General features: G+C 37.6%; 1 protein-coding gene across 1 annotated transcript; it reads left to right on the plus strand.

Annotated features, from left to right (window-relative positions):
• The first annotated feature begins 18,831 nt into the window (after positions 1–18,831).
• LOC145982833 (uncharacterized) lies at positions 18,832–26,038 on the plus strand. Its single transcript, XM_083116196.1, has 2 exons — positions 18,832–19,070; positions 25,035–26,038. Exons 1-2 carry the CDS (start codon positions 18,908–18,910, stop codon positions 25,574–25,576), a joined length of 705 nt encoding a protein of 234 aa, XP_082972322.1. The 5' UTR covers positions 18,832–18,907; the 3' UTR covers positions 25,577–26,038.
• Positions 26,039–26,375: the final 337 nt, after the last annotated feature.

Here is a 26,375-nt window from a genome sequence, read left to right on the forward strand (position 1 = left end):
AGAATAATATTATTTATACTTCAGCTGCTTTATGCACGCCGTTCTGTAAGTCTGCTTTGATAAATGGAAGCCCGGAGCGTCTTTTAATGAGTTGTAAATGGTTTGTAGCCTGTAGAGAAGTGATCTTTGTTCTAAGGATAGCCTTGAAGATTTAATGTAAAAGAAGTTGTTGCATTTACTGTTGGGACGTGGGATTCTGATATTAAGAAGTGGCAAGAGTTCGCTGGTGAAAAGTTGTCCATTACGTGACACTTCCTTTGGAATGAAAAAGACGAGGCTAATTTTTATGTTCACGGTAAAGTTAATAAAAATTATATGCAATACCTGTGATTTGATAATCTACACTAGACAGATCCCAGCCGAATGGTTGTTGCTGGTAAGCTAATGATGTGGTATAGTGTATGGAGAACGGGAATCGTTGGTCCATATTCAACAACGGAACCTTAAATGGTGAGGGCTTCTTGGATGTGTTAAGTGAACAGGTTTTTCATCCTTGCTTACGGAACATGGCACTTTTCCAAAGTTTTGAAACAGGACAGTGTGTGACCACACTATGTGAACATTTTGGCAATTTCTTCATGGTAAATTTTTAGGTAGATTGATGGGCAGACGGGGGTGTATTAAAAGGCCTGCACATTCCCCAGATCTTAGGAGGACTTTTACCTTCAGAAACATTTGAAGAGAACGGTGCATGCACTAAAAGTCCCTGATATTAACCATCTGAGAGAAGGCATAGTTGCTGCTTGTGATGATGTTGCACCTGCTATATTGCCAAATTTTCTATGTGAGTGTGAGAGACGTCAACGAGTATGCTCACAGGAATATTGACAACACTATGATGTGCATATATAGTAAGTGAAAGATATGCGTATAACGTTTTGCTGCCTAAAAATAAGTTAGAAAAACCTTCACCATTTCATTTCTCGTGAAGTTCTAACCTGATTTGATATATCACTTCACTCCCTTCCCATTGAAACTTTTGCGTTGAATTCAATATGGGGGGTCAACAATGTGCCGGACTTGCGCTTGACACACATAGCTAGGGATCTCCCTGTGTCTAACCTATTTCTTTCATGACCAGGATAACTCCTTTACATTTTGTAAAGGGTGTTAAGGGACTTTTGACTCATCATAGTTCATGTAATGAGGCTTTTATCAGTCACATAGTTACACATACTATTTTGTATCTTCTGATCCCATTACAGTCCCAGAATGAGTCTTTGATATGTTTTATAGTATGGAATGAGGGACCAAATATATTTTTTTCACGATTTTTGGTGATGACATGTTTTGAGATATTCAAGGTCAAAGGTCAAAGTCACGTGACAAAATTATATTTTTATCGAAAGGTGTGCTTGTTATATATCACTGGAAAGCTTGTTTAATTCCCTGTACAATAAGCTTTATTTGAGCTTCCTAGGCAAAATAGGGGCGGAGTTACAGCACATTTAGTATAGCTAAGCGGGCTCAAAAAGGGCAATTTCTGCTAACTTTGACCTTGAATAATTTAACAATTTTAAGACGCACGAAACTAAAAATTTTCATAGTTACTAAGTTCCATGCATATTTTTAACTCCCCAAATTTCATGAAAATCGGAGATGGTCAGGTCGGAAGCTGTGTTGATTTCGCATGGAATGACTCAACTGCGAATTGTTAGTGCCTTCGAAACCGTCGACAACGACTTGCCGTCTCGTGCATAGCAAGTACTTGATTAACGTTGGACCTTTTCCGCGTTACACGTGGTTCCCATGTTGAATATTTATAATGCGAGTAAAACTTCCCGAGTTCTTCTTTATATTCATGCCTTTTCTGATTTTCTATCATAAATAGTAGCGTCATAATAACTGTGCAAAGTTGCAAAATTCATTTTGAATTACCCTGTATATTATTATTTCCACATTAACCCTTCTCCTGAGCAAGCTTAACAGCAGATGTAATAAAAAGCCAAGTACACGAAAGATTGCCTTGTGTACCATTAGAACTAAACTCTGTGGCACAACAGCCCATTGAGGAACAAGGGAATCGGCACACAGAAAAATTACCAAACCTGGATGCTAAGGATCATGTGAAGGAATGCCAGCTAAGAACTGATTGCCAAGTCTTGACCCTCAAAGAGGGCATCATTGCATTGTAGAGCATTTATCATTACTTTGCAATGATAGGGTATAGGTAGAAATATAAAATAATTTGAAAATATGGTGCCGATTTTCCTTTCAATGTTTAATACTACTTGATAGTACGAGGTACATTCAAGTTCCAAGGTCTCCTTTTTTCTCATTAATAGAAGAAGTCATAAACGTGAGAGTTGTTTGAGAAGAAGCATCCATTCATGAAGGTTGATGAGGCCACATGACAGCACGATTATGGCCCATAGGAAGCCAGTGGCGCTATCGAACGGCGGACATGTTTTTGATACTGGGAATGACATCATTTACATCAAAAGAATAGCGTGTTATTATCCATTTTCTTCACCTGTGTGGAGTAACACCCATCGATATTCATCTTAAATTGACTGGGACATGCTGTGGTGGTGTCATGGACATGAACAATGTGCGTTCGTGGGTTCGATAGTTCAAATGATGTCGAACGTCGTATGAAAAAAGCCTCGCCCACGAACCAGCCGCCAGTTACTCCATTGCTGAGAAAAGTTGTGTTTGGGACAGCGAAGGCGTTATACTCACGCATTGCTATCCTAAAAGTACATCAATGATGCGTACAAGCTATGAAACTGATTTGAGGACCAAGTTGCTTCCAACATTGGGAAAGAAACGGCTGTGTTCTTTCATCAGGACAACGCACCTCCTCATCGGGCGGCCATTGTTCAGACGCTCTTCATGGAAAACAAATTTGAAGTGAATCACATGCTCCGTCCATACTCACCTGACCTTGCACCTAGCAATTTTTGGCTCTTTCCAACGTTAAAGGACAGTCTCCGTGGTCACACCTTTTCCGGCCGTTCCTCTCTTGCATCAGCGATTATTCAGTATACATAACAGAGTTCTAAAAATCATTTGCAGAGGCCATTCTATCGTGACGTCAGCGTTGTGAAAAATGTGAACGTCTAGATGGTAATTATGTTGAGAAGTGACGGCAGTTTCAGCTTTCTAAGGTGAGTATATTTTTCAAAATAATTTAGGAGACCTTAGAACTTGAATGCACCTCGTAAAAATTGCAAGGGAAGATGAGGAATAAGCAGCACTTGAAATGGAAAACGTTAGCTGGAGAGGAGGTTTGGTCAAGCCTTGGGGTTATCTGGAGGGGATACTCCTATGGTTTAACATGGTGACAATGAGATAGTGGGGTATGCTTTGTGAAAATTTGCTACCTGTGTAGATACCCCCTTACTTCGAGCACCGGGTATAAGGACAGTATAAATGGTATACAACAGCTCAATAGGTCATTATGAGACAATGGGTTTTATTAATAAGTGAGCACATGTTCTATTTTTCTTATGAAAATAAAATTTTCCCTTGCATATTTTCCCACCTAGATATATCAACTCTTTTTTCATGATCTGGAAACACAATGTGCTCTTAAGTCACCAAATGGGAGCACATGCTCCCTACAGGAACATGTGCTCTTTGCATGACCGGGTTCTCAAACTTTTAATTCTTAAGCCTGGTTTACATTGGTCGAGTAGACGGGAGGGAGAGTAGCTGGAGCGAGTAGAGTAAAGCGAGCTACTCTCCCCGTGTAAACAACCTGTACTCGCTCCAGTAGTCAGGCTGTCCACGGAGAACAGCGATTCGACAGAGTAAACGCTTTCTGAGGACAGTAAAGCGTCTGTGTTGTGTTGTGTCTGTGAGTGTCCATGGAATTTGTGTCGATTATAGGAACAAACAAAATAAACTACGGGTGTATGAAGTTGAAGAAATGAGACTTGATGTGTTTGGCATAGGAGAAATAAAATTAAAAATAAGGAATTCACGTTCAACTAAGAATGATCGAAATTAGTTTTATTTCCAGACATGTCCTTGTGTATTACTGTATTCATTTCTCGTGAAACAAAGTGTGTAAACCGTTTCAGAACTCTTTTTTAAATCGACAACGACGTCGATGGGTTCATTCTGTTACAAGAGCACTAAACAGCTGCAGCTACTATCTATCCCACTTTGCTGGAGTAGAAAAAAAACAATAAGGGGGGGAACCCCCGAATGTTACTGGGACGTCTTTTGCTCGAATTACGGTACCCCCGTTATTGTTTTGCTCTACCACTTTATTAAATTTCCCATTACAATATTTGAAAGTATACAAGAAAATAACATTACTACATACATGAAATGATTACATAAAATAGTGTAAGGACACAGTATTACAGTACACAATTATTTCTTCGTGAGATGGAGATTCTGTATGAAAGTGTTTGCAGTTTATATTGTAGTTTGGTATGGCTGTAAGTACCGGATTCTGTGGTACCAGAATCTAAGAAATTGAGGATTTGTATAGCTCGAGTGCTCTATTTAATATAGTTGGTTTTTAAAGGTATGATTAGGCTCCTGGACCAGCCACCGAGAGAGGGTGAGTTGATGGTTGAAGACCATTTTAGTTCAAATAGTAGTAGCTGGAGTAGAGTGTGTAAACAGCCAATCCCCATAGAAGGGTCGAGTGGAGCACACAGGCCAGTAACTCTCCCGCTCACTCGACCATTGTAAACCAGTCTTTAGGAAGTTCAGTACATCCTCTAAAAAGTTGAGAAATGAGCAAGTAAATATTTACCTAGCTATAATATTTCTCGTGCCAATACATAAATTCTCCTTGTATTTTTTTCAGTTCCTATAAACACAAATGTAAATATTGGAGCACTTATTTCAGGGTGCACATGTCCATATTTGAAAGGTACCAACCTTATAAAAGAATTAACCCTCGGAATACCAAAGGGGTACATTTTGTGGACATACGTGGATCTCCTGGCGGTCTTTGCATGTTCTCCATCCGAGGCAGTCTCCCCGATAGCAGAATCATCGCCTTGTAATCAAGGGGTCCTTGGTCTGATACCCGGTGGAGGCATAAAGTGCATAAAGTGGACTTAAAACATCAAATCAATCAATTGATCCAGCAAATAGCTACGTGTTCAATTTCAGGTCCTTGCAAAGTTTAAAAAATGCAGATAAGGGTGTATATGCTGTGTGGATACTCTCAAGACATACATCAATTAACAACAATGTTTACAGCAGAATTTTACATACACACAAGCATCATGTGGAAATCGATATGTTAAGTACTTATGGCTGTGCTGGAACTTACGCGCGCAACAGCAAAGTCATTTTCGAAAACTCCTATCCTTTTCAAAACCCACTATGGTGTTCAAGAGAAACCATTTGCTACAGGATGCACTGGAATAATGGGGAAAGGAACCATGGCCAAACTGGGACTGCCAAGTGGGCGGTGGAAATTTCTATTTAAAAAAAAAACACCTGTTCAGCAATCAAGTAAAAAAATCATTGATTGTAATAGAAATTCACACCCACATGAATAACATTTTGCCCCAAACAGTGCTCGAAGTGGAGAAAGGGGAGCATGATATTCCCCCCAGTTTTTGATACTGGGAATGACATCATTTACATCAAAAGAATAGCGTGTTATTATCCATTTTCTTCACCTGTGTGGAGTAACACCCATCGATATTCATCTTAAATTGACTGGGACATGCTGTGGTGGTGTCATGGACATGAACAATGTGCGTTCGTGGGTTCGATAGTTCAAATGATGTCGAACGTCGTATGAAAAAAGCCTCGCCCACGAACCAGCCGCCAGTTACTCCATTGCTGAGAAAAGTTGTGTTTGGGACAGCGAAGGCGTTATACTCACGCATTGCTATCCTAAAAGTACATCAATGATGCGTACAAGCTATGAAACTGATTTGAGGACCAAGTTGCTTCCAGCATTGGGAAAGAAACGGCTGTGTTCTTTCATCAGGACAACGCACCTCCTCATCGGGCGGCCATTGTTCAGACGCTCTTCATGGAAAACAAATTTGAAGTGAATCACATGCTCCGTCCATACTCACCTGACCTTGCACCTAGCAATTTTTGGCTCTTTCCAACGTTAAAGGACAGTCTCCGTGGTCACACCTTTTCCGGCCGTTCCTCTCTTGCATCAGCGATTATTCAGTATACATAACAGAGTTCTAAAAATCATTTGCAGAGGCCATTCTATCGTGACGTCAGCGTTGTGAAAAATGTGAACGTCTAGATGGTAATTATGTTGAGAAGTGACGGCAGTTTCAGCTTTCTAAGGTGAGTATATTTTTCAAAATAATTTAGGAGACCTTAGAACTTGAATGCACCTCGTAAAAATTGCAAGGGAAGATGAGGAATAAGCAGCACTTGAAATGGAAAACGTTAGCTGGAGAGGAGGTTTGGTCAAGCCTTGGGGTTATCTGGAGGGGATACTCCTATGGTTTAACATGGTGACAATGAGATAGTGGGGTATGCTTTGTGAAAATTTGCTACCTGTGTAGATACCCCCTTACTTCGAGCACCGGGTATAAGGACAGTATAAATGGTATACAACAGCTCAATAGGTCATTATGAGACAATGGGTTTTATTAATAAGTGAGCACATGTTCTATTTTTCTTATGAAAATAAAATTTTCCCTTGCATATTTTCCCACCTAGATATATCAACTCTTTTTTCATGATCTGGAAACACAATGTGCTCTTAAGTCACCAAATGGGAGCACATGCTCCCTACAGGAACATGTGCTCTTTGCATGACCGGGTTCTCAAACTTTTAATTCTTAAGCCTGGTTTACATTGGTCGAGTAGACGGGAGGGAGAGTAGCTGGAGCGAGTAGAGTAAAGCGAGCTACTCTCCCCGTGTAAACAACCTGTACTCGCTCCAGTAGTCAGGCTGTCCACGGAGAACAGCGATTCGACAGAGTAAACGCTTTCTGAGGACAGTAAAGCGTCTGTGTTGTGTTGTGTCTGTGAGTGTCCATGGAATTTGTGTCGATTATAGGAACAAACAAAATAAACTACGGGTGTATGAAGTTGAAGAAATGAGACTTGATGTGTTTGGCATAGGAGAAATAAAATTAAAAATAAGGAATTCACGTTCAACTAAGAATGATCGAAATTAGTTTTATTTCCAGACATGTCCTTGTGTATTACTGTATTCATTTCTCGTGAAACAAAGTGTGTAAACCGTTTCAGAACTCTTTTTTAAATCGACAACGACGTCGATGGGTTCATTCTGTTACAAGAGCACTAAACAGCTGCAGCTACTATCTATCCCACTTTGCTGGAGTAGAAAAAAAACAATAAGGGGGGGAACCCCCGAATGTTACTGGGACGTCTTTTGCTCGAATTACGGTACCCCCGTTATTGTTTTGCTCTACCACTTTATTAAATTTCCCATTACAATATTTGAAAGTATACAAGAAAATAACATTACTACATACATGAAATGATTACATAAAATAGTGTAAGGACACAGTATTACAGTACACAATTATTTCTTCGTGAGATGGAGATTCTGTATGAAAGTGTTTGCAGTTTATATTGTAGTTTGGTATGGCTGTAAGTACCGGATTCTGTGGTACCAGAATCTAAGAAATTGAGGATTTGTATAGCTCGAGTGCTCTATTTAATATAGTTGGTTTTTAAAGGTATGATTAGGCTCCTGGACCAGCCACCGAGAGAGGGTGAGTTGATGGTTGAAGACCATTTTAGTTCAAATAGTAGTAGCTGGAGTAGTGTGTGTAAACAGCCAATCCCCATAGAAGGGTCGAGTCGAGCAGACAGGCCAGTAACTCTCCCGCTCACTCGACCATTGTAAACCAGTCTTTAGGAAGTTCAGTACATCCTCTAAAAAGTTGAGAAATGAGCAAGTAAATATTTACCTAGCTATAATATTTCTCGTGCCAATACATAAATTCTCCTTGTATTTTTTTCAGTTCCTATAAACACAAATGTAAATATTGGAGCACTTATTTCAGGGTGCACATGTCCATATTTGAAAGGTACCAACCTTATAAAAGAATTAACCCTCGGAATACCAAAGGGGTACATTTTGTGGACATACGTGGATCTCCTGGCGGTCTTTGCATGTTCTCCATCCGAGGCAGTCTCCCCGATAGCAGAATCATCGCCTTGTAATCAAGGGGTCCTTGGTCTGATACCCGGTGGAGGCATAAAGTGCATAAAGTGGACTTAAAACATCAAATCAATCAATTGATCCAGCAAATAGCTACGTGTTCAATTTCAGGTCCTTGCAAAGTTTAAAAAATGCAGATAAGGGTGTATATGCTGTGTGGATACTCTCAAGACATACATCAATTAACAACAATGTTTACAGCAGAATTTTACATACACACAAGCATCATGTGGAAATCGATATGTTAAGTACTTATGGCTGTGCTGGAACTTACGCGCGCAACAGCAAAGTCATTTTCGAAAACTCCTATCCTTTTCAAAACCCACTATGGTGTTCAAGAGAAACCATTTGCTACAGGATGCACTGGAATAATGGGGAAAGGAACCATGGCCAAACTGGGACTGCCAAGTGGGCGGTGGAAATTTCTATTTAAAAAAAAAACACCTGTTCAGCAATCAAGTAAAAAAATCATTGATTGTAATAGAAATTCACACCCACATGAATAACATTTTGCCCCAACCAGTGCTCGAAGTGGAGAAAGGGGAGCATGATATTCCCCCCAGCTAACAATATTTTCCCAAAGCATCCCTTCAGCTGTCACACTGTCACCATGCTAACCCATAGGAGCATCCCATAGCTAACAATTTCCACTTCAAACACTGGTCCCAAAGGTACTACAAACCTCTTGTATCATACTTGTATTAATATAGAATTATCTTGCAACTAAAAGTTCAAAAGAGAGATAATTAATGCTAACATTTCATCAAAACACCAAGCATTTCCCAATACTAACATACCTCTTTGAAAAAAATTCCTGCACAAACTATCAGTCATCATATTATCATAGTGTTACCATTAAAACGCATATAAACAAACAGTTTTCAAGTACCAAGTAATTATGAACATGATGCGATCGTTGTAGTGCGAGCAAGGCAAGCAATACAATTATTACTAAATTCATTTCTTTCTACACCAACAAAAGAGTTAATTTAATAATAAAAAAAAACTACTTGTGCCATGTTGCCATGTGCGGGAATTAAATGTTAATTTAATGAGGAGCTAAATATTTTAATGGGGCTGCCCTCCAAATTTCTTTTCTCTAATTGCTCATTTGATGCCCTTCTTTACCTCACCCAGGGTGACTCTGCATGGGACAAAAAAGACATCATCACTCAATCTGTGACTGCTTGTGAACAGTAGGTATACACAGGTGACGAGTGTGTTCTTTCGAAGAATGTTGATAAGGTTTGCCAGAACTTTGCCAAGTGAGCCAGTCCTGCTCTGCATGGTTTCAGGAAAAAAGAAGATATCAGGTGATACTAAATTAATTGGATCCTACACTGACACGAAGCACAAGATGCATGTTGTGGTGTGGAGGTTGTGGTAAAAAAAAAAAACCTGTCCACTGGGCAGAGAACAATGAATAGTTGAATAAAGCAATTCAATCAAACAATCAATCCTAGTAATAAAACATGCATTTTCTTAAAAAAAAACTTAACTAGGACAGAAGAGTGGAACAAAAATTGACAAAGTTAAATGATGATGGCATGTATTTTGCTTCCTTTGTCATGTTCTTCAGGTTAATTGCAACAATACAGATAAATGAATTACACTAAACTCTGTGTTGATGGGCATGGCCTGCTGAACAGTTTCTCATTTTTCATGGTCTATGTATCTTTCCTGCTTCTAACTGGCTACTAGATTGGAGATTGCTATTCTTTTGCAGGCGGGTCAATTGTCATCCTTAGGTCAAAACCAGAGAACAAAATTACACTGCTTGTACCAAGGGGAAGAGCACCAACAATTTCACTACATGGGAGTTCCACATCATACATATACGTTTTTCTGGATAACCAAAGGGATGACCCCTCTAACCAACAATGCATGTGAATCAAATTTAAAATGTCAAGACTAATTCATTGTATCATCATATACATTAATATTCTTATCTATATGTGAAACTCTCACCGAATAACATAAAAATATGTGCAAGTGTGTAAAAAAGACTGACTACATGAACTCAAGAATAATTATTGTATCTTTACCAATCAGCAACTGAATAACAAGTCCCGGGTTCGAGCCCTGGCCGGTTCAAATCCGGGAACTTTTCTAACGTTAGAAGCGGCCCCGGTGCCCACCCAGCATCGAATGACATGGGTACCTACCCACACCCCCTATACGCCTTCATGGCGTGGTGCTAAGCACAGGGAAGCACAAGTCTTGAAGCTTTCCCAGTGATGTATGATGAACCCATTCTCTCAGGCTATCAACCAGATGAGTTCTACAAAGGTTTCCGAGCTTTTGAGAGCTTGTCACTCTCATCTTCACGGCGACGTCACTCTGATGATTATGGTGACACTTCTATCAGAGATCAGTGACGTAAGCTCTCAAAAGCTCGAAAACCTTTCCAAGACTCGCCTGGTTGATAGTCCAAGAGAATATGTATGTCAAAAAAAAATCTTACATACTTCCTCATTGTTTCTTCATGAATATCATGCAGGCCGATTCTACATCATAAAATATATTTAGGTTGAGATAAATGTGTGATAACGTGTGTAGACAAGAATAACATTCCTACTGATAAAATTCCAATCAGTCATTTCATTTTACAGAACAAGGAGGGGAAAACCGTATTTCTGGTTTTAATAATAAAAAAAATATGGATGAAAAACTTACGAATGTGTCTTAAATTATTAGTAGCATTTGAATATATTAGTTATTTCATTGCTACATCGATGGCCAAATGTATTTAGTAGTTGACCCTGAGTGTTCTAGTTTCGAGTCCTGGTCTGAGCATGTGTGTGTGCAATTACCATTACACCTGCATCGCTGCATTCAACCGAAAGTGGTATAAAAACACAAACTAGCTATCAGAAAATAGTTGTGTAATATATGATCAAGAAACTTACAATAAAATAAACAAGGTAGCTGGATGCCAACATGGAAGAAGAAATAATTTTTTACAGTCAAATTTCTCTACAATTTGAGTAACATCACATACACAGCAATGTCCAAGAAAATATGTTTGGTTCATAGAGTCTTATAAAAGCTGTGTTATTTGCAGTAACACTTTACTATGCTAATGGAACACAAACTATTTTGGCCAGAACTGAATTAATGTTACTTCATGCACAAAGTAACTTGGTTAAAGTTACTTTAAAAAAGTAACTATGTTACTTTTGGTTATTTTATTCTAGATAAGATACAACATGTATAACATGCAAGTTAACTAAATCCATGGTGCAACAACTCCCTAAGAACCTGGGCCTGCCAGAGTGGCATTCTCATTGGGCGATGCATGGTCAGCGCATTGAGTCCCATCTCCACAGTTTTCTGGCTTTGGAGACCAGAGTCCTTTTTCTTTTCAAGTACAGTAGGCGCCCTCTAGTTCGGCCACCTCGGGACCGAACCGTAGGCTGAACGAACCGAAGTAATGCAAAAAAGACCAATGAATCTATCTTTTATTTTTGTGCCAGTCATTAACTGTACTTTTACAGACTTTAAGATTGTTACAAATACTTTGGACTGATTCACCTTTATCTATGTGCTCTAGAGCCTGTAATCTTTGTTCCATAGTTACAAATGTACATTTCCATCTAGCACTCATTTTCCAATATTACACATACACACAAAACAACGCAGCGCACAGAACAGTACAGACAAAAAAACACGAGCAGTAAGTCCGCACAATAGCAAGAGCTCTAGACGACTGATCTGTACAGCACAAAACTTTCCAGTGCTAGACAAACAAGTAGTGACTTGTCGCCGGAAAGGTGGCAGGGGTGGGACAAACCAACCGAAGCCGAACTAGAGGGCAACTACTAACTAACTCACTCCCTAGCCTTCTTAAACCCGAAGGTTCATGGCTGCAGCAACACATGCCTTCCATCTTTCCCTATCTTGAGCAAGATCTATATACTCTATTCCATCCCTACCGATTTCCCTTAGGTCCATCTCAACGTTGTCCCTCCATCTTCGTCTTGGCCTTCCTACAGGTCTCTTACCATCAGGTTTCCCAACAAGAATCCTGTAAACTCCTCTTTCCTCTCCCATTCGTGCCACATGGCCTGACAACCTAAGTCTTCTTGATTTAATTATTCTAATAATATCTGGACATGAATACAAATTATGTAGTTCTAAATTATGTAACCTTCTCCACTCACCTGTCTCCTCATCCCTTTTAGGTCCAAAGATTTTCCTAAGGATCTTATTTTCAAATACTCTCAATTTATGTTCTTCTTTCAATGTAAGGGACCAAGTTTCACATCCATATAATACTACAGGTAAAATTACGGCTTTGTATATTTTAACTTTTAGTTTCTTAGATATTAAACGAGAAGACAAAAGTTTATGAAGAGAGAAGTAACATGCATTTCCTGAATTAAGCCTACTTTTTATTTCCTCTTTAATATCATTTTCATTTGTTAATATTACTCCTAAGTATTTGAATTTGGAAACTGGTTCGAACGAGTTGTTATCAATAATTAGATTTTGATTATTACCTAACACTTGGTTTCGGCCTGTAAGCATATATTTAGTTTTCTCTTTGTTAACTTCCAAACCTATCTCTTTAGCAGTTTTGAAAAATATTTTAGCATTATTCTTAATTGTATTCACATCATCCCCCAGTAAGTCTACATCATCTGCATATGCTAACAACTGAGTCACACCATTTAATTTTAGTCCTTCTTTAGTTTCTTTTACCTTCCTAACAGCATATTCTAAGGCAAAATTAAAGAGCAATGGAGATAATGCATCTCCTTGTTTTAACCCATCACGAATTGTAAATTTGTCAGACATATTAATACCCACACGAACTTTACTTTCTGTTTCACTGGTGCATATTTTTATCATACTAACAAGCTTCTTAGGTATTCCAAACTCTACTAATATATTATATAATTTATCTCTTTTAACCGAATCATATGCTTTTTTTAAATCAATGAATAGCTGATGGACATTTTGATTATATTCCCACTTTTTTCAAGTGTCTGTCTGATGTGAAAAATTTGATCTGTTACGTTTAAATCCACATTGATAATCACCTATAATTTCATTAGCATATGGGGTTAGTCTTGTTATAAGAATGTTAGACAATATTTTGTATGTTGTTGAGAGTAGAGAAATTCCACGGTAATTATTGCAGTTCATTTTATCACCTTTTTTAAACACAGGAACAATTATGGATTCTTTCCACTGTTGAGGGATTTCTTCTTTATTCCATATTAAACAAATTAATTTATGAATTTGACATATTAACGAATTTCCACCATATTTAATTAATTCAGCTGGTATTAAATCAATGCAAGGTGCTTTGTTATTCTTTAGCTTTTTATAGCATCTTTAACTTCAGTCAAGTTCTGCTGTGTGGACTTCATTTACTTCTGATTTATCTCCTACATGGACATTTAAAAGGTCATTAAAGTAGTTCTTCCACCTATGTAGAATATCGCTTGGGTCAGCTAGAAAATCACAGTCTTTATATTTTATCAAGTTTACTTTAGGTTGCCACCCCTTTCTAAACTCATTTACACCTTTATATAAATCTCTGATATTTTTATCTTTGCTGTTTGTTTCAATTTCGTTAATTTTGCTTTTTAAGTAATCTCTTTTTTTACTTCTAAACGTGCTGTTAACTTCTCACTTTATTCTATTATAATTGTTTAGATTTGTATCATCAGAGTTATTTAACCACCTAAGTCTAGCCTGATTTCTTATTTCTATTACATTATGACATTCATTATCAAACCATGGCTTACTTTTCTCGGTTTATGGTATCCTATACTTTCTTTAGCTGCTGATTCTATTGCATTATGTATGTGCTCCCAATTCTTATTTACGTGTTTCATTTATATTTTCATCATTATTTAAATCCTGCAAAACAACAAATCTATTTGACAGTTTAATTTGGTAATCTTTCTTAATTCTTTCATCAGTAAACTTTCCTGTATCAAATTTTATAACTTTTAGATTTTATTGCTTATGATTTATCACTGAGAGTCTTTCTCTTAATTTAGCAATTACTAAATAATGGTCACTGGCACAGTCAGCACCTCTATGTGTACGAACGTCAATTATACTAGTATGCCTTCTCTTATCAATGAGAATATGATCTATCTGATTATGAGTTTTACCATCTGGAGAAGACCAGGTATATTTATGGATATATCTATGTTTAAAAGTGGTACTTTTCACAATTAAATTCTTTGAGGTTGCAAAAGTAATCAATCTTATACCATTATCATTACTTAATTCATGAAGACTTTCTTTACCAATAGTGGGTTTAAATGTCTCTTCTTTGCCAATCTGTGCATTACAGTCACCTAACAGAATTTTCATATCATACTGAGAAAATTTATCAAAGACCTGTTCTAACTCTGTATAAAAATCATCTTTAGTATTATCATCTTTATCTTCCGTTGGTGCATGTATGTTTATTAAAATAACTTTACACCACCTACCCTGCAAAACTGCATATGATATCCTATCATTAATAAATTCTACTGTTTTAAGAGCCGAGATAATTCTATTATTTATAAAAAAGCCTGTTCCAAAATTATGATTTTTCAGTACCACCATAGAAAAAAGTATAATTTTTAGTTTTACAATTCCCTTCTCCTGGCCAAGAGGGCAACTACTGTAGTCCCTAATTGTCCTAACAATTGTCTTGGATCAACATCAATATCTTGCAGAGGTACCACTGAGAATCGAACCTGGAACCACTCACACCAAGAGCGAGAGCAGTAACCATTTAGCTATGAGGGAACACAAACATGCAAGCAAACTCTTCGTTTTTTCACTGATGGCATATTTGAAAATAAAAATTAGCATTCATTTCTCTCTCTCCCTTTTTGGGGGGAGGGCACAAAGTATCATTTTGTTAATTACTATTGTACCAAGGTATGGAATTTCCAGGATGACTATCGGAGATAACGTACTATTACATCCTAGATGGTCTAAAATATATACATTTGATGCACATGCAGAGGTGATTTTGGTTATAAAAGTAGAATAGTTTCCTCACTATTTTAACAATCATCAACTTGCTCATTTTTTAAGGTGAGCGTTTATTTCAAGTGATTGGAAATGGTTCCCAAGAAAAAATTTTCCAGGTAAAAATGTACCAGTAAAAGTAACTCTTGACTGGAATATGAACCAAAGAGCTTTACAATTGATTGGTTATTTGGTGTTTTTAAGTCCACTTTATGCACAGTAAGGCTAATCGGAACTGGACCTACAGTTTAAAGTGGGATCTGAACCACTGTGACAAGTGCCTCCATCGGGTATTGAACCCAGGACCCCTTGATTACAAGGTGACGACGCTAGCACTGTGCCATCAGGGAGGCCCATAAAGAGCTTTACATAACACAATGTTCAATGAGAATATACTATATGATGGGGCAAGTAAGGTTATGTTGCTTTAGTACTTCTGCACTACATGTGGATTCAATGTTATTCAATCAGCAAAAAAGAATCCAACAGCTGCTGTTCAAAATTACAACTAGCAAAAAACTAACATTTCTGTATTACAAATTTCTGAAATCAATTGTTTCTGAAACTTACTTGCACATCAATCACATCAACTTCTACAAAATTATCACACTCCATTCCAATCCCATGAACGATTACCTCTTTTTCTTGTACAACATGTAAATATGGTCAAATAAACAGGAGCTAGACTAAGCAGCAATGAACCTTTATTACATTAACCAGCTCATAAAATCCCACTCTGTCAATTCTTATTCCTACTGTGTAAAATGAAATGCATAGACCTTTGTCTAGTCAAAAAAGAAAAAGTGTAATAGACACATTAAAAAAATGTTTTGTTTGCAATAATGGGATTTATATGAGAGCCACATCAAGTTTTTACTGATTGCTTATAATGTCGTAATACAGTACCGGTAACGGTTTCGATTGTTTTATGATTTCTCCTACCAGAAAGACTAATTATCGTATAATTTTGGAAATCATTGTCACACGAAATTTGAACCTTCCTTAAAGTAATGAGCACTGTTTGGACTCGAAAAGAAGTTATTTATGTTGAAAAAAACAACTTGAAAATTACCTTACGCACTTCTCATGGGCAAGATATTCTCCGTCGACAAGTGACAGTAAATATCGAAGAAGTGTGGGAATGAATGCAGAAGTAAATCGGAACCTTAGTAGAATGCATTTAGGGACTTTATTTTAATGCTAAGGGAAACAAACCTAACCTGCCTAACCTAACCACAAAAGCATATATTGAACAAAACCTTAAGTAATCGCTAAAACTCCACAGTATGTGTTAACAGACGTACATCGAAATCGAACCATGTAAAAATTGCATTCATAGCATGATGAAATCGCAATAAAACAAAAGGAACTTGGGCCTAGTTTTGCATTAATAAGTGAACTTTGCTACAGTTAAGAGCTCTGAAATTCGAAGAATAACAATATTTTCTCACCTCATGGAAAAGGAGGGACATATTTCGGCACAAGGGTTTGCCCATGGCATGGAAATGTCTTATTATGGGTCAGGTAAATTACCTATGTTTATGGTGTACTCAAAATGGAAAATGTGTTTCCCAGGAGGGCTGCTATTGTGTTTATCAACATATCAAATGTGAGGCCCAAGTTCAAAACAGAGAATAATGTGTGTAGCATGTCCCTTGATTATACAAGTGAAATCTCATCATCAAACAAAGGATACATCTTGAAGCATTAGAAGATATGAATGACCAATACAATAAATTTAAAATATTTATCAAAAACAGTTAAGAAAAGATTCTGCAGTACATGGTCAAACCAAATTATAAATATTGTTACATAGCAATGTTATCTGAGGAAGTACAATCCTATCACCACACATAGGTAACTGACAATAATGGTCATTCTGAAGTAGCATGTAACTATGTGAAGTGAGGAAGGAAACAATGGGATGTTCACTAAGAAATAGCTCTAGACGCTGCTTAAAATTCCACTTTCCAACTTGGTTATCAAGCTTCTTTTACTTTCACTTAAGCTACTAATAATGTGCCTTATGTTTCAGCCAATTTCATTTCCACATTCAACCTGAATTGCATTTCGTTACTTCCACACCCCCTATACGCCTTCATGGCGTGGTGCTATGCACAGGGGAGCACTTTACCTTTTTTTTACCTGAATTGCATGTCAGTGAACGTTCTTTTTAAAAAAACATACATGCACCAAACTGAAGCTCGTCACAACTCATTTTCTTCCCTCTCAAGACACTGGCATACGTAATATTACGTTAAATGAAGAAAACGTGTTGAAGTCCTTACATATTGGTAAGGTTTTTTTTTAAAACTATAATCGAACTAGTAATAAAATTTAAAACAGCCTACAGCAACTCTCTTCAATTGCACAATCATCCTGTTTGTTCAAAATTTCACTACCAACATTTTGTATTCGCGTATTCCAGATAAACATACACGTATATTTTCTGGAATGAATTAAATGTTAATAGGTATAACAGCGTTAAGTGTATTAAATGGAATAAAATTATTTTATCATTAACAAGGTTAGCAGACATACTTACCTAAAAATATCGTAATGGACTTTGATCCATGACAATATATATTTTTTACGAACATCGTTGAAGAAGGCTGTGTAATGTAAAGAGAAAAACATTCATGGAGCATTTTTTTTATTTCGCGCGAGTAAATTCAAGTTTGTCAGTTTCTGTTCTCTACTGTCCGAGATCCAGTCTTTTCCCCTTTCTTTTGTAGTCATTGCCCGAGTAGATGAAACAACTACCATAAATCTTTTCACTAATTGTAACTCTCAATAAACAAGAAATGAAAGATAACGCCGTACAAATACGGTTTCATTGTCCAGCCACATACATGCATAACAGCAGACAACCCACGAAACTAAAAGTTTGTATCTTCACGTAACTTTCGTACAGCAGCATCTCGCACACTTGGAACCCTTATTCTGCATCACAATGACAGTGTATAATAGTAGTAGTAAGAAAATTGACTTACCTTTGACTTATATAATCTTCTAAAGAACAAAGTACATATAAATAATACAGCTACTAGACATTCACAACGGGTAACAACACCACACGTAACACACACCTCTCGACGTTCGCACACCTTGTCTTACAGTACATTGACGCCAGGTAGCACCACCATACGGTCGCAAAGTCAAAGGATTCTTTTTCTTGTTTTGAAAGAGCAAGGTCACTTGCAGCGTAGGTTGCATAACATCCAGGTGTGAACAAATGCATTGTTTTGGGCGGAGCACGGTGCTTCTTCATGTATTATTTTACTTTCCTCAACAAAGATTGAATGCATTTTCGTCGTTAGGAGGAATATATCGAGATGTTTCTGCTGTACACCGTTGTAGCTCCGATTCTACATAAGGTGTTACAATTTTAAAAATGACGATCGAATACCAAATAAAACTGATAAGCTCAGTATCACAGCAAACGCCCCATTAAGTCTTAAATGACGAATGTCATAACGGACATTAAAGTTGGAATTACGTTTCTGTGATTGAAATTAATAGGCTACTTTTCGTAATCAGGTAATTAAGTATTGAAATCAAAATTTTAAGATATAGTAGTAAGGAAATGAACTCGTTTGTAAATGTACGTATCACAAAGATAAAAATTTTAGCAGCTGTTTTCTTGTGTTTTGTTGTGAAGCACAACGAGTCATTAGGCAATGCGCATGCGTCGGTGATGCTGCATTGATCATTAGCTTGCAAGATTAGCTTGCTCATGCTCCATCTTGCTTTGCGTCGCCGCGACTCGCTTCGCATAACACACTCTTGCATATTTGTTGCTTGCGAAACGAGAGAATGGGTGGCAAGGATCTGAAATACACGGATTATATCGTCGAGAAATTAATTTTGGCAGTGCAAAGTAAACCACCTCTCTATAATTTTATTCTTCGTGAATATCACAACAAGGACTTGGCAGATAAATTGTGGGATGAAGTGGCAACAGAAGTAAATGCTCCAGGTATGTATTTAAGGAAAATTTAGTCCTTATGTGCATTTCATTCTTAGCTTAATTGCTTTTTTTGAGTCAATTTTTTGCCTCATTAGGTTAATCGTGACGATGATATATACAGGGTGCAAAATGATTGTAGACTATCCATGCACACAAATATATATATATATGTATGTGTGTGTGTGTGTGTGTGTGTGTGTGATAATTATTATATTATATATATATTTATATTGTTATGAAATATGAAAATTACTAAATATTTTAAAATATTACTATTATTATTAAATACATGTAAAAGAATTAATTTGTTATAAAATTTTATATATATATATAATATCAGATATTTACAAAGTGATCTCCCCGATGGCGCAGTGGTAGCGTCGTCGCCTTGTAATCAGAGGGTCCCGGGTTCGATACCCGATGGAAGCACATAGTGGTTCGGATCCCACTTAAAACTGTAGGTCCAGTTCCGATTAGCCTTACTGTGCATAAAGTGGACTTAAAACGCTAAATCAATCAATCAGGTATTTACAAAGTAGCAAACTAAAATTCCTTTACTACCTGGTTAAAGATGTCGATAAATTACCAAATTGTTTAAATAGTTTTATAATGTATAAGTTTTTGTTTAGTATTTGCTTTCTATTAATATAAATCAATTAGATTTTATACTTATATTTATATTGCATTCTTGTTTTACTTTTATTGTGCGCATATTGTTATTGGTGTAGATCTATTAATGGTCTGTTGAAAGAGAGAGGGCGGGGAGAAAGGAGGGAAAAAGCATTCAGTACTCACAACCACACTACTTTACTTTATGTATGTTTTCGATATTATCCTTAGTATCCTTAGTGGTTCGGATCCCATTTTGAACTGTAGGTCCAGTCCCAATTGGGCTTACTATGAATAAAGTGGACTTAAAACAGGAGTGAGGCGAAAAGGGAAACAGCTAATTTTATTATATTCCTAAGTGCAATGTGCGACATCCTGAGGGAACAGGGAGATTCCCCCACCAACAATTTTGTCCTAAAAAATTTCCCTCTTAAAAATTCCGGGGTGGGAGAGTTTTTGGGTGAGAGAATCTCAAGATACATAAAAGGTGTAAGGAGTTCCGAAATTTCCCGGTAACACCGGATGCTTCCTCGGAATGAAAACTTGCCCCCGTTTCCAGAGGTTATAAAATTACGGAATACCGCGGAAAAACTACTCCTCTTCAAATTACCCAGCAAACAATCAAAACTATATTAATTAATGAATGATGTTTTCTCGAATTAAGTTTATATGCATTTTTGAATCTTATTTAAGTTTGATTGATTTGGTTTATTTTGCTTCGCTTTTCTGCCACTTTTGACTAATCGCGCAGATCAGTACGAGTGATGACATGATGAAAATGATGAAGGGATACTCACGAAGAACACTCATGCCCATGCCAGGATTCGAATCCGGGACCTCTGGCATCGTAGCGCTGTGTGATAACCACTTCGCCACGGAGACCTGCGCATGTTATTTAGGGATATGTTAAATGTGACCACGGCATCTTTGACTCCCCCCTCACTTTTCTTTATGATGATGTCACTGGCAAAATATGAAAGGCAATAGATCAATGAAATATTTACAGGTAAATTCAATTTCTAAGCAGAAGGATATACCGAGCTTCGTCTCCGGCAAGAAACTGATGTATCGACTTTCTCCTCCCCTTCCTCTCCCCTCCCCTACCCTGCTCATCTTTCTCTATATCTCTTTCTATCTGCCTGATGTTGTCTTCGATTTTCTTTCTCGCATTCTCGGTCTTTCTGAGTACGTCTACGTATATCCTTCTCCCCATGGACGTCCGCAGGATTTTTTCCAGGGAGGGGCAAGCGCGGTATTTTTTTTCAGGGGGGATGTTGCAAACTAAACATATTTCCCCCAATAATAGTGCTGCACCCTCAAAAAACACTTATTCAGATTGAAGCTATCATGTTCCTGCAACATCCTTCCAATAATTAACATAAAGTAAATGAAATATATGTGTGTAATATATAAATTTATGGTAACATCCATTTTCCAAGGGGGGGTCTTGCCCCCCCCCTTTCGGACGCTCATGTTGCTCCCTGAATTTTCTCTCTCTCTCTCTGTATTTTAACTTACACTAGCGTCGCTGGTCTGGCAATGTGGCAAATGTCTGCAGAGTCGGGCCATTACAAATTCTATGTTGAAAAAATGTCACATAATGTGCATATCTTTCATATGCAAGTTGTTTTTTTTAAAGTTAATTTTGGAACCGAAGTATCAGCAATGATGGTCCGTACCATTAGCGTAGCAAGATTTATTTGTGGACTGGAATTTTAAAGGTGAATATTACACAGCTGTGTTCGAGGGGCAGGATTCACAATAAAATATTTCGTAATTGCCATTTTGAACCTTCGTTTTGAAAGTTGTTCATAGACAGGAATGATAATCAGTGGTAATTTTAAGGAGGTTTTACAGTTACCACTTTGATTTTCTCCGCCGCTTTCATTTGAAAAAATATATATATATTTTCTCAAAATTTCGGAGGGGCTCTAGCCCGTCAGCTCCCTCCCTGCGTACGCCAGTGGCTACTGCTGCTTTCTACTTGATCCCAATTGTACTCACTATGTTAATATCGAAATGTTGGAGCTGAACTCAGGACTGCTCGCACCACAGGCCAGAGCGTTGAAAATTCAGCTAAGCATGAGCTCAAAGCAAGGCTTTTTTGAGCTGACCTCCGTGGCGGAGTGGTTAGCGCAACCCACCAAACACCAGGGGTTCTGGCTTCGAACTCCGGTCTGGGCATGAGTGTTCTTTGTGAGCGTCCTTTCATCAATTCCATCATCATACTCGCGATTAGCCAAAAATGGTAGAGAGTCTCCCCAATGAAGTAGTGGTAACGTCTTCGCCATGTAATCAAGAGGTCACTTTAAACTGTAGGCCCAGTCCTGATTAGCCTTCCTGTGCGTAAATTGGACTTAAAAACAAACTCATTTTTGCAGATGAACTGAAATTTTACAGGAAAATAAAAAAACAAGACAGTGTTCAATTTCAAAATGATATTACAAAGTTAGAAACGTGAACAATAAACAATGATTAAACACTAAATATAAATAAATGCCATACTCGAAAGAAAAACCCAATTGAATTTCAGTATCAAATATACAACCATACTCTAGCAAGAAATTTTACAGTCAAGGATTTAGGGGTTATTTTTTTATTCAAATCTTACTTTTAATAAACACGTAGAACAAGTAATTAGTGAAGCTTTCAAGAACCTTGGGTTTATTCTTAGAATGGAGAGGGATTTTAAGAGTATAGAGACACTAGAAGTTTTGTATTATTCATATGTAAGACCAAAACTAGAATATGCATCTGTTATATGGAATACAGACACAGCAAAGGACAGTGAAGCAATTGAAAGAGTTCAATCAAGGTTTCTCAGATTTTTAAAATACAAATTTCATTCAGAAAATTTACCGCACATTTGAACACTACGACAACCTAATGTCGGTTTACAATGCTGTGTCACAGAAGAACGTTACATGAAGTATTATTCTTGTGGAAATTGTTAAATAGATGCTGAACATCTACTCTGCCAGATTAATTTTCGAATCCCGTTGTCGAAAACTAGACCTAAGAATGAAGCTTTTCTTATAAAGAAGGCTAGATCGGAATTTGAAAAGAAATCTCCATTGTGGAGAATGTGCACCAGTTACAATAAATGGCTAATTAAGTATAAGACCATTGACATCTTTTCTAAGGGAGCTCAGTAAAACCACTATTTACACAATGGCTTAAGCTTAAACACATAATCCCCTAATGAAATGGTGTGATAAAGTGTGTGGGAGGTGAGAGAGAGAGAGAGAGAGAGAGAGAGAGAGTACATCTATACGCAAATCAATATATATATATATATATATATATATATTGATTTGCGTTATTTTTCTTCGCTTTTTGTGCCACTTTTGGCTAATTTGCGAAGATGGGGATGAGTGATGACATGATGAAACTGATGAATGGACACTCACAAACATTCATGCCCAGGTCAGAATTCGAACCCGGGACCCCTGACATCGTAGCGCGATGATAGTATATATATATAATTTAAAATATATTTTCATATCTACCGGTATATATTTTTCATCTTCTATTTCTATATTCCAGAAATATATGTAATATACAGGGTGGTCCAAAAGTGTGGAAACACCTGAATAAAAATTGAATAGCATTATATATCCAAAAACTAACATTGCAGGTTTGTAATAGGGGTGAGGGAAAGTGTTATAGGGCATATCACGATGACGGCCGCCATCTTGAATGCAACTTTAACTGTGGATCACGATGGTCATCAGCAGAGCTCGAAAAATTCCGGTCGCCAGGTCGTCATGGCGACTAAAAATTTCAGCCTGGCGACTGTGATCTTATGCTGTAATATGTACGAAATTTTGATGATTCTAAGTTCAAATTGCAGTACAGCGTAAGTTAGCAAATGTTTTTTTTTTTTTTAATCAACGTTGTGAACATTCCAGAGAGTCAGTAATAATTTCTTACTCATTGTCCTCCAATATCCCATTTCCTGTTTTCTCGAATGATTTAGCGATGTTTTGAATACAGCGATGCTCAGCTTCTTATACAGAGTGTTTCAAAAGTTGAACAACCCAAACTTTGAAAATGCATTTTTCGCTGAAAATTTCTACGTAGTACATTTCCTGTGTGTGCCTCTACGCTGGGAGGAACCAGGCAACGTCGAAGTCTACTGTGTGTCAAAGGCAAAAGATCCCGTTGCGGTAGCACTGGCAGAGACCATTTCACGCAGGTAAAACAGCGATAACAGAAAATCAGGCGAGGCCAGGCCGACTCAGTAGCTCAGTGGATGTCGACCTCCGTGGCGAAGTGGTTATCAGAACGCGCTACAACGCCAGGGATTCCGGGTTCGAGTCCCGGGTAAGGCATGGGTATTTGTGATTGTCTGTCCTGAAAAGTCCTGACATAGAAATGTGAATGAAATTATATGAGTGAATCAAGTGTGATGGGGGAAGCTTCCGCTTAGGAACTTTCCTTAAAAAAAAAAAAAAGTCGTTTAGGCAATGGCACGGTATATCAGAGACCCGTGTTCGAGTCCTGGTCGAACCTGCATTTTTCGCTGAAAATTTATACGTTGGTATATATTGTTGAAAATCACTTCAGATGTTTTCAGCAAATTAACAATATTTTTAAAAATAATGTAATTATTTTTATTTTGATACATGCTAACATAAATTTATTAACCCAGTGATAGCGTACATGATTAGTTTAGTGCAGAAAACCTGGTGTAAATACCTCTTACGGTTTTCATGATATACATTTTAAAAGTTTGGGTTGTGCGACTTTTGAAACACTCTGTAGTATGCACAATTGCTAGTAGGTAGTTTCCTGGCGCCTGATTTTCAGAGCTGGCGCCTAGCTTCGATTTTTTTTTCGAGCACTGGTCATTACATTGAACATGTCATTTAACTGTGAGTGGTCATGGGTTCATTGCGAGCCTTGTTTGGGGTAACAGAGACAAAAAAACGTTAATAACTTCGTCCCTGTTGGTGCTAGAGCAAAATTATGCACACCGTTGAACTCGCGAGAAAATTTCCTATTGAAATGAGGTATTACACGACATGGTTTCCATTTGAACTTTTAAAGTTGCATTCAAGATGGCGGCCGTCATCGTCATATGCCCTATAACATTTTCCCCCACCCCTATTACAAACCTGCAATGTTAGTTTTTGGAAATGTAATGCCATTCAATTTTTATTCAGGTGTTTCCACACTTTTGGACCACCCTGTATAATATATGTAATTATATGGGTTCTGTAATTAGGTATGTACCTGTTGAGTTCAATAAATAAATAAATAAATATAAAGTGGCAGAAAAGTAAAGTAAAATAAACCAACCAGAAACAAAAAAGGCAAATTTGCCTCAAAATCAAAAGTAACACTCCTTTTTCTTTTCAGTGATCGACTGCAGGAGAAAGTGGTCTATTCTAAGGAACACGTACGCTCGACACCTGAGGGAGATTAGAAAACCCACTGGAAAAGGTGGAATGCAAAGGAAACAGTGGTACCTCTCTGACCTGATGTCATTTTTACGAGAATACGTGGGTCATCACAGGAAGGTGAACAGTAACGTTGCGGGCGACGAAGAACAAGGTTGTTCAATGGATGACGATTCAGTTTCTGAGAGTGGGGGCGAACACTTGGAAGAAATTTACATTAAAGAAGAAAATGAGCCTGAATCAGCAACGTCCCAGCAACTGCAAGAGAAAAAAATCAAGAAAATGAAGACTTCCACTCAAGAATTAGTCGCCAATCCCATGATAGAATTTTTGGAAGCAGGAAATCAATTGGCAGAAGATTCAGAACATGATAATCCTCATCTTCTCTTCTTCAAAAGCCTGCTTCCGGACTTTCAAAAGTTGAGTCAGCGTCGCCAGCGTAAATTCAAAGAGGAAATACTTTCGACACTCAATAAGTATTTAGACGAAGAAGAAAACTAAGGAGGAAGTTATCTTTCCCAAGATAATGTCATTCACTTCTACTATCGTCGTGCTTTTTGACTCCCATACCAACATCTCCCCATTTTGTACAGTCACTGGCACTGCTGGGTTGTAACGATTCCATTGAAAGTCAACGTATTCAAAACAACCCAGAAGTGTCCGTGACTGTACGTACAGTCTGTTGGTGTTATGGCCAATTCACATGGAGTAATGTATTGCCAGAAATTTTGGGAAAATGAAAGCTGAAAATTGTGATTTTGGATTTGTCGTAAAAGAGAGGACTGTTCCGGCTAGTCGGATCACCTATATTCCGGGCCAACGAGGAAATTCTAGTACAAACTCTGGTTAGTCAGTTCAAACATGTGAAAGGAAAAGGCTGTACTAAATTTGAAGTTTGCTGAAATAATTTAGTTTTTATTTACTGTCCTTAGTGAGGATCTCTCAGAAATAGGATCAGATCCTTTCGCTGTATAAAATGAAAGAATGTCGTGATGTTGGAAAGTTTATTTCAGTTGGAGACCTTAGTGAAATCTCGGTATCTCCCGGCGGCGATTTTTTTTCCAGTCAACTTGTGAATGCGGTTTCATTTCTTGCTCTCTGATCGGCTGTTGGAAAATTACGGTGCTGTGATTGGGAGAATGTCTTATTTCCTATATTTTACCGCAAATGTGCTGTTTTCTAATCTAACCTAACCTAACGTACAGCGCAAACAAGATATTCTCACAATCACAGCACCGTAACTTTCCAACAGCCAATCAGAGAGCAAGAAATGAAATCGCATTTACAAGTTGACTGGAAA

The sequence above is a fragment of the Lepisma saccharinum genome, unplaced genomic scaffold (genome assembly GCF_977018435.1).
Source record: "Lepisma saccharinum unplaced genomic scaffold, izLepSacc3.1 HAP1_SCAFFOLD_444, whole genome shotgun sequence".
Taxonomy (NCBI): domain Eukaryota; kingdom Metazoa; phylum Arthropoda; class Insecta; order Zygentoma; family Lepismatidae; genus Lepisma; species Lepisma saccharinum.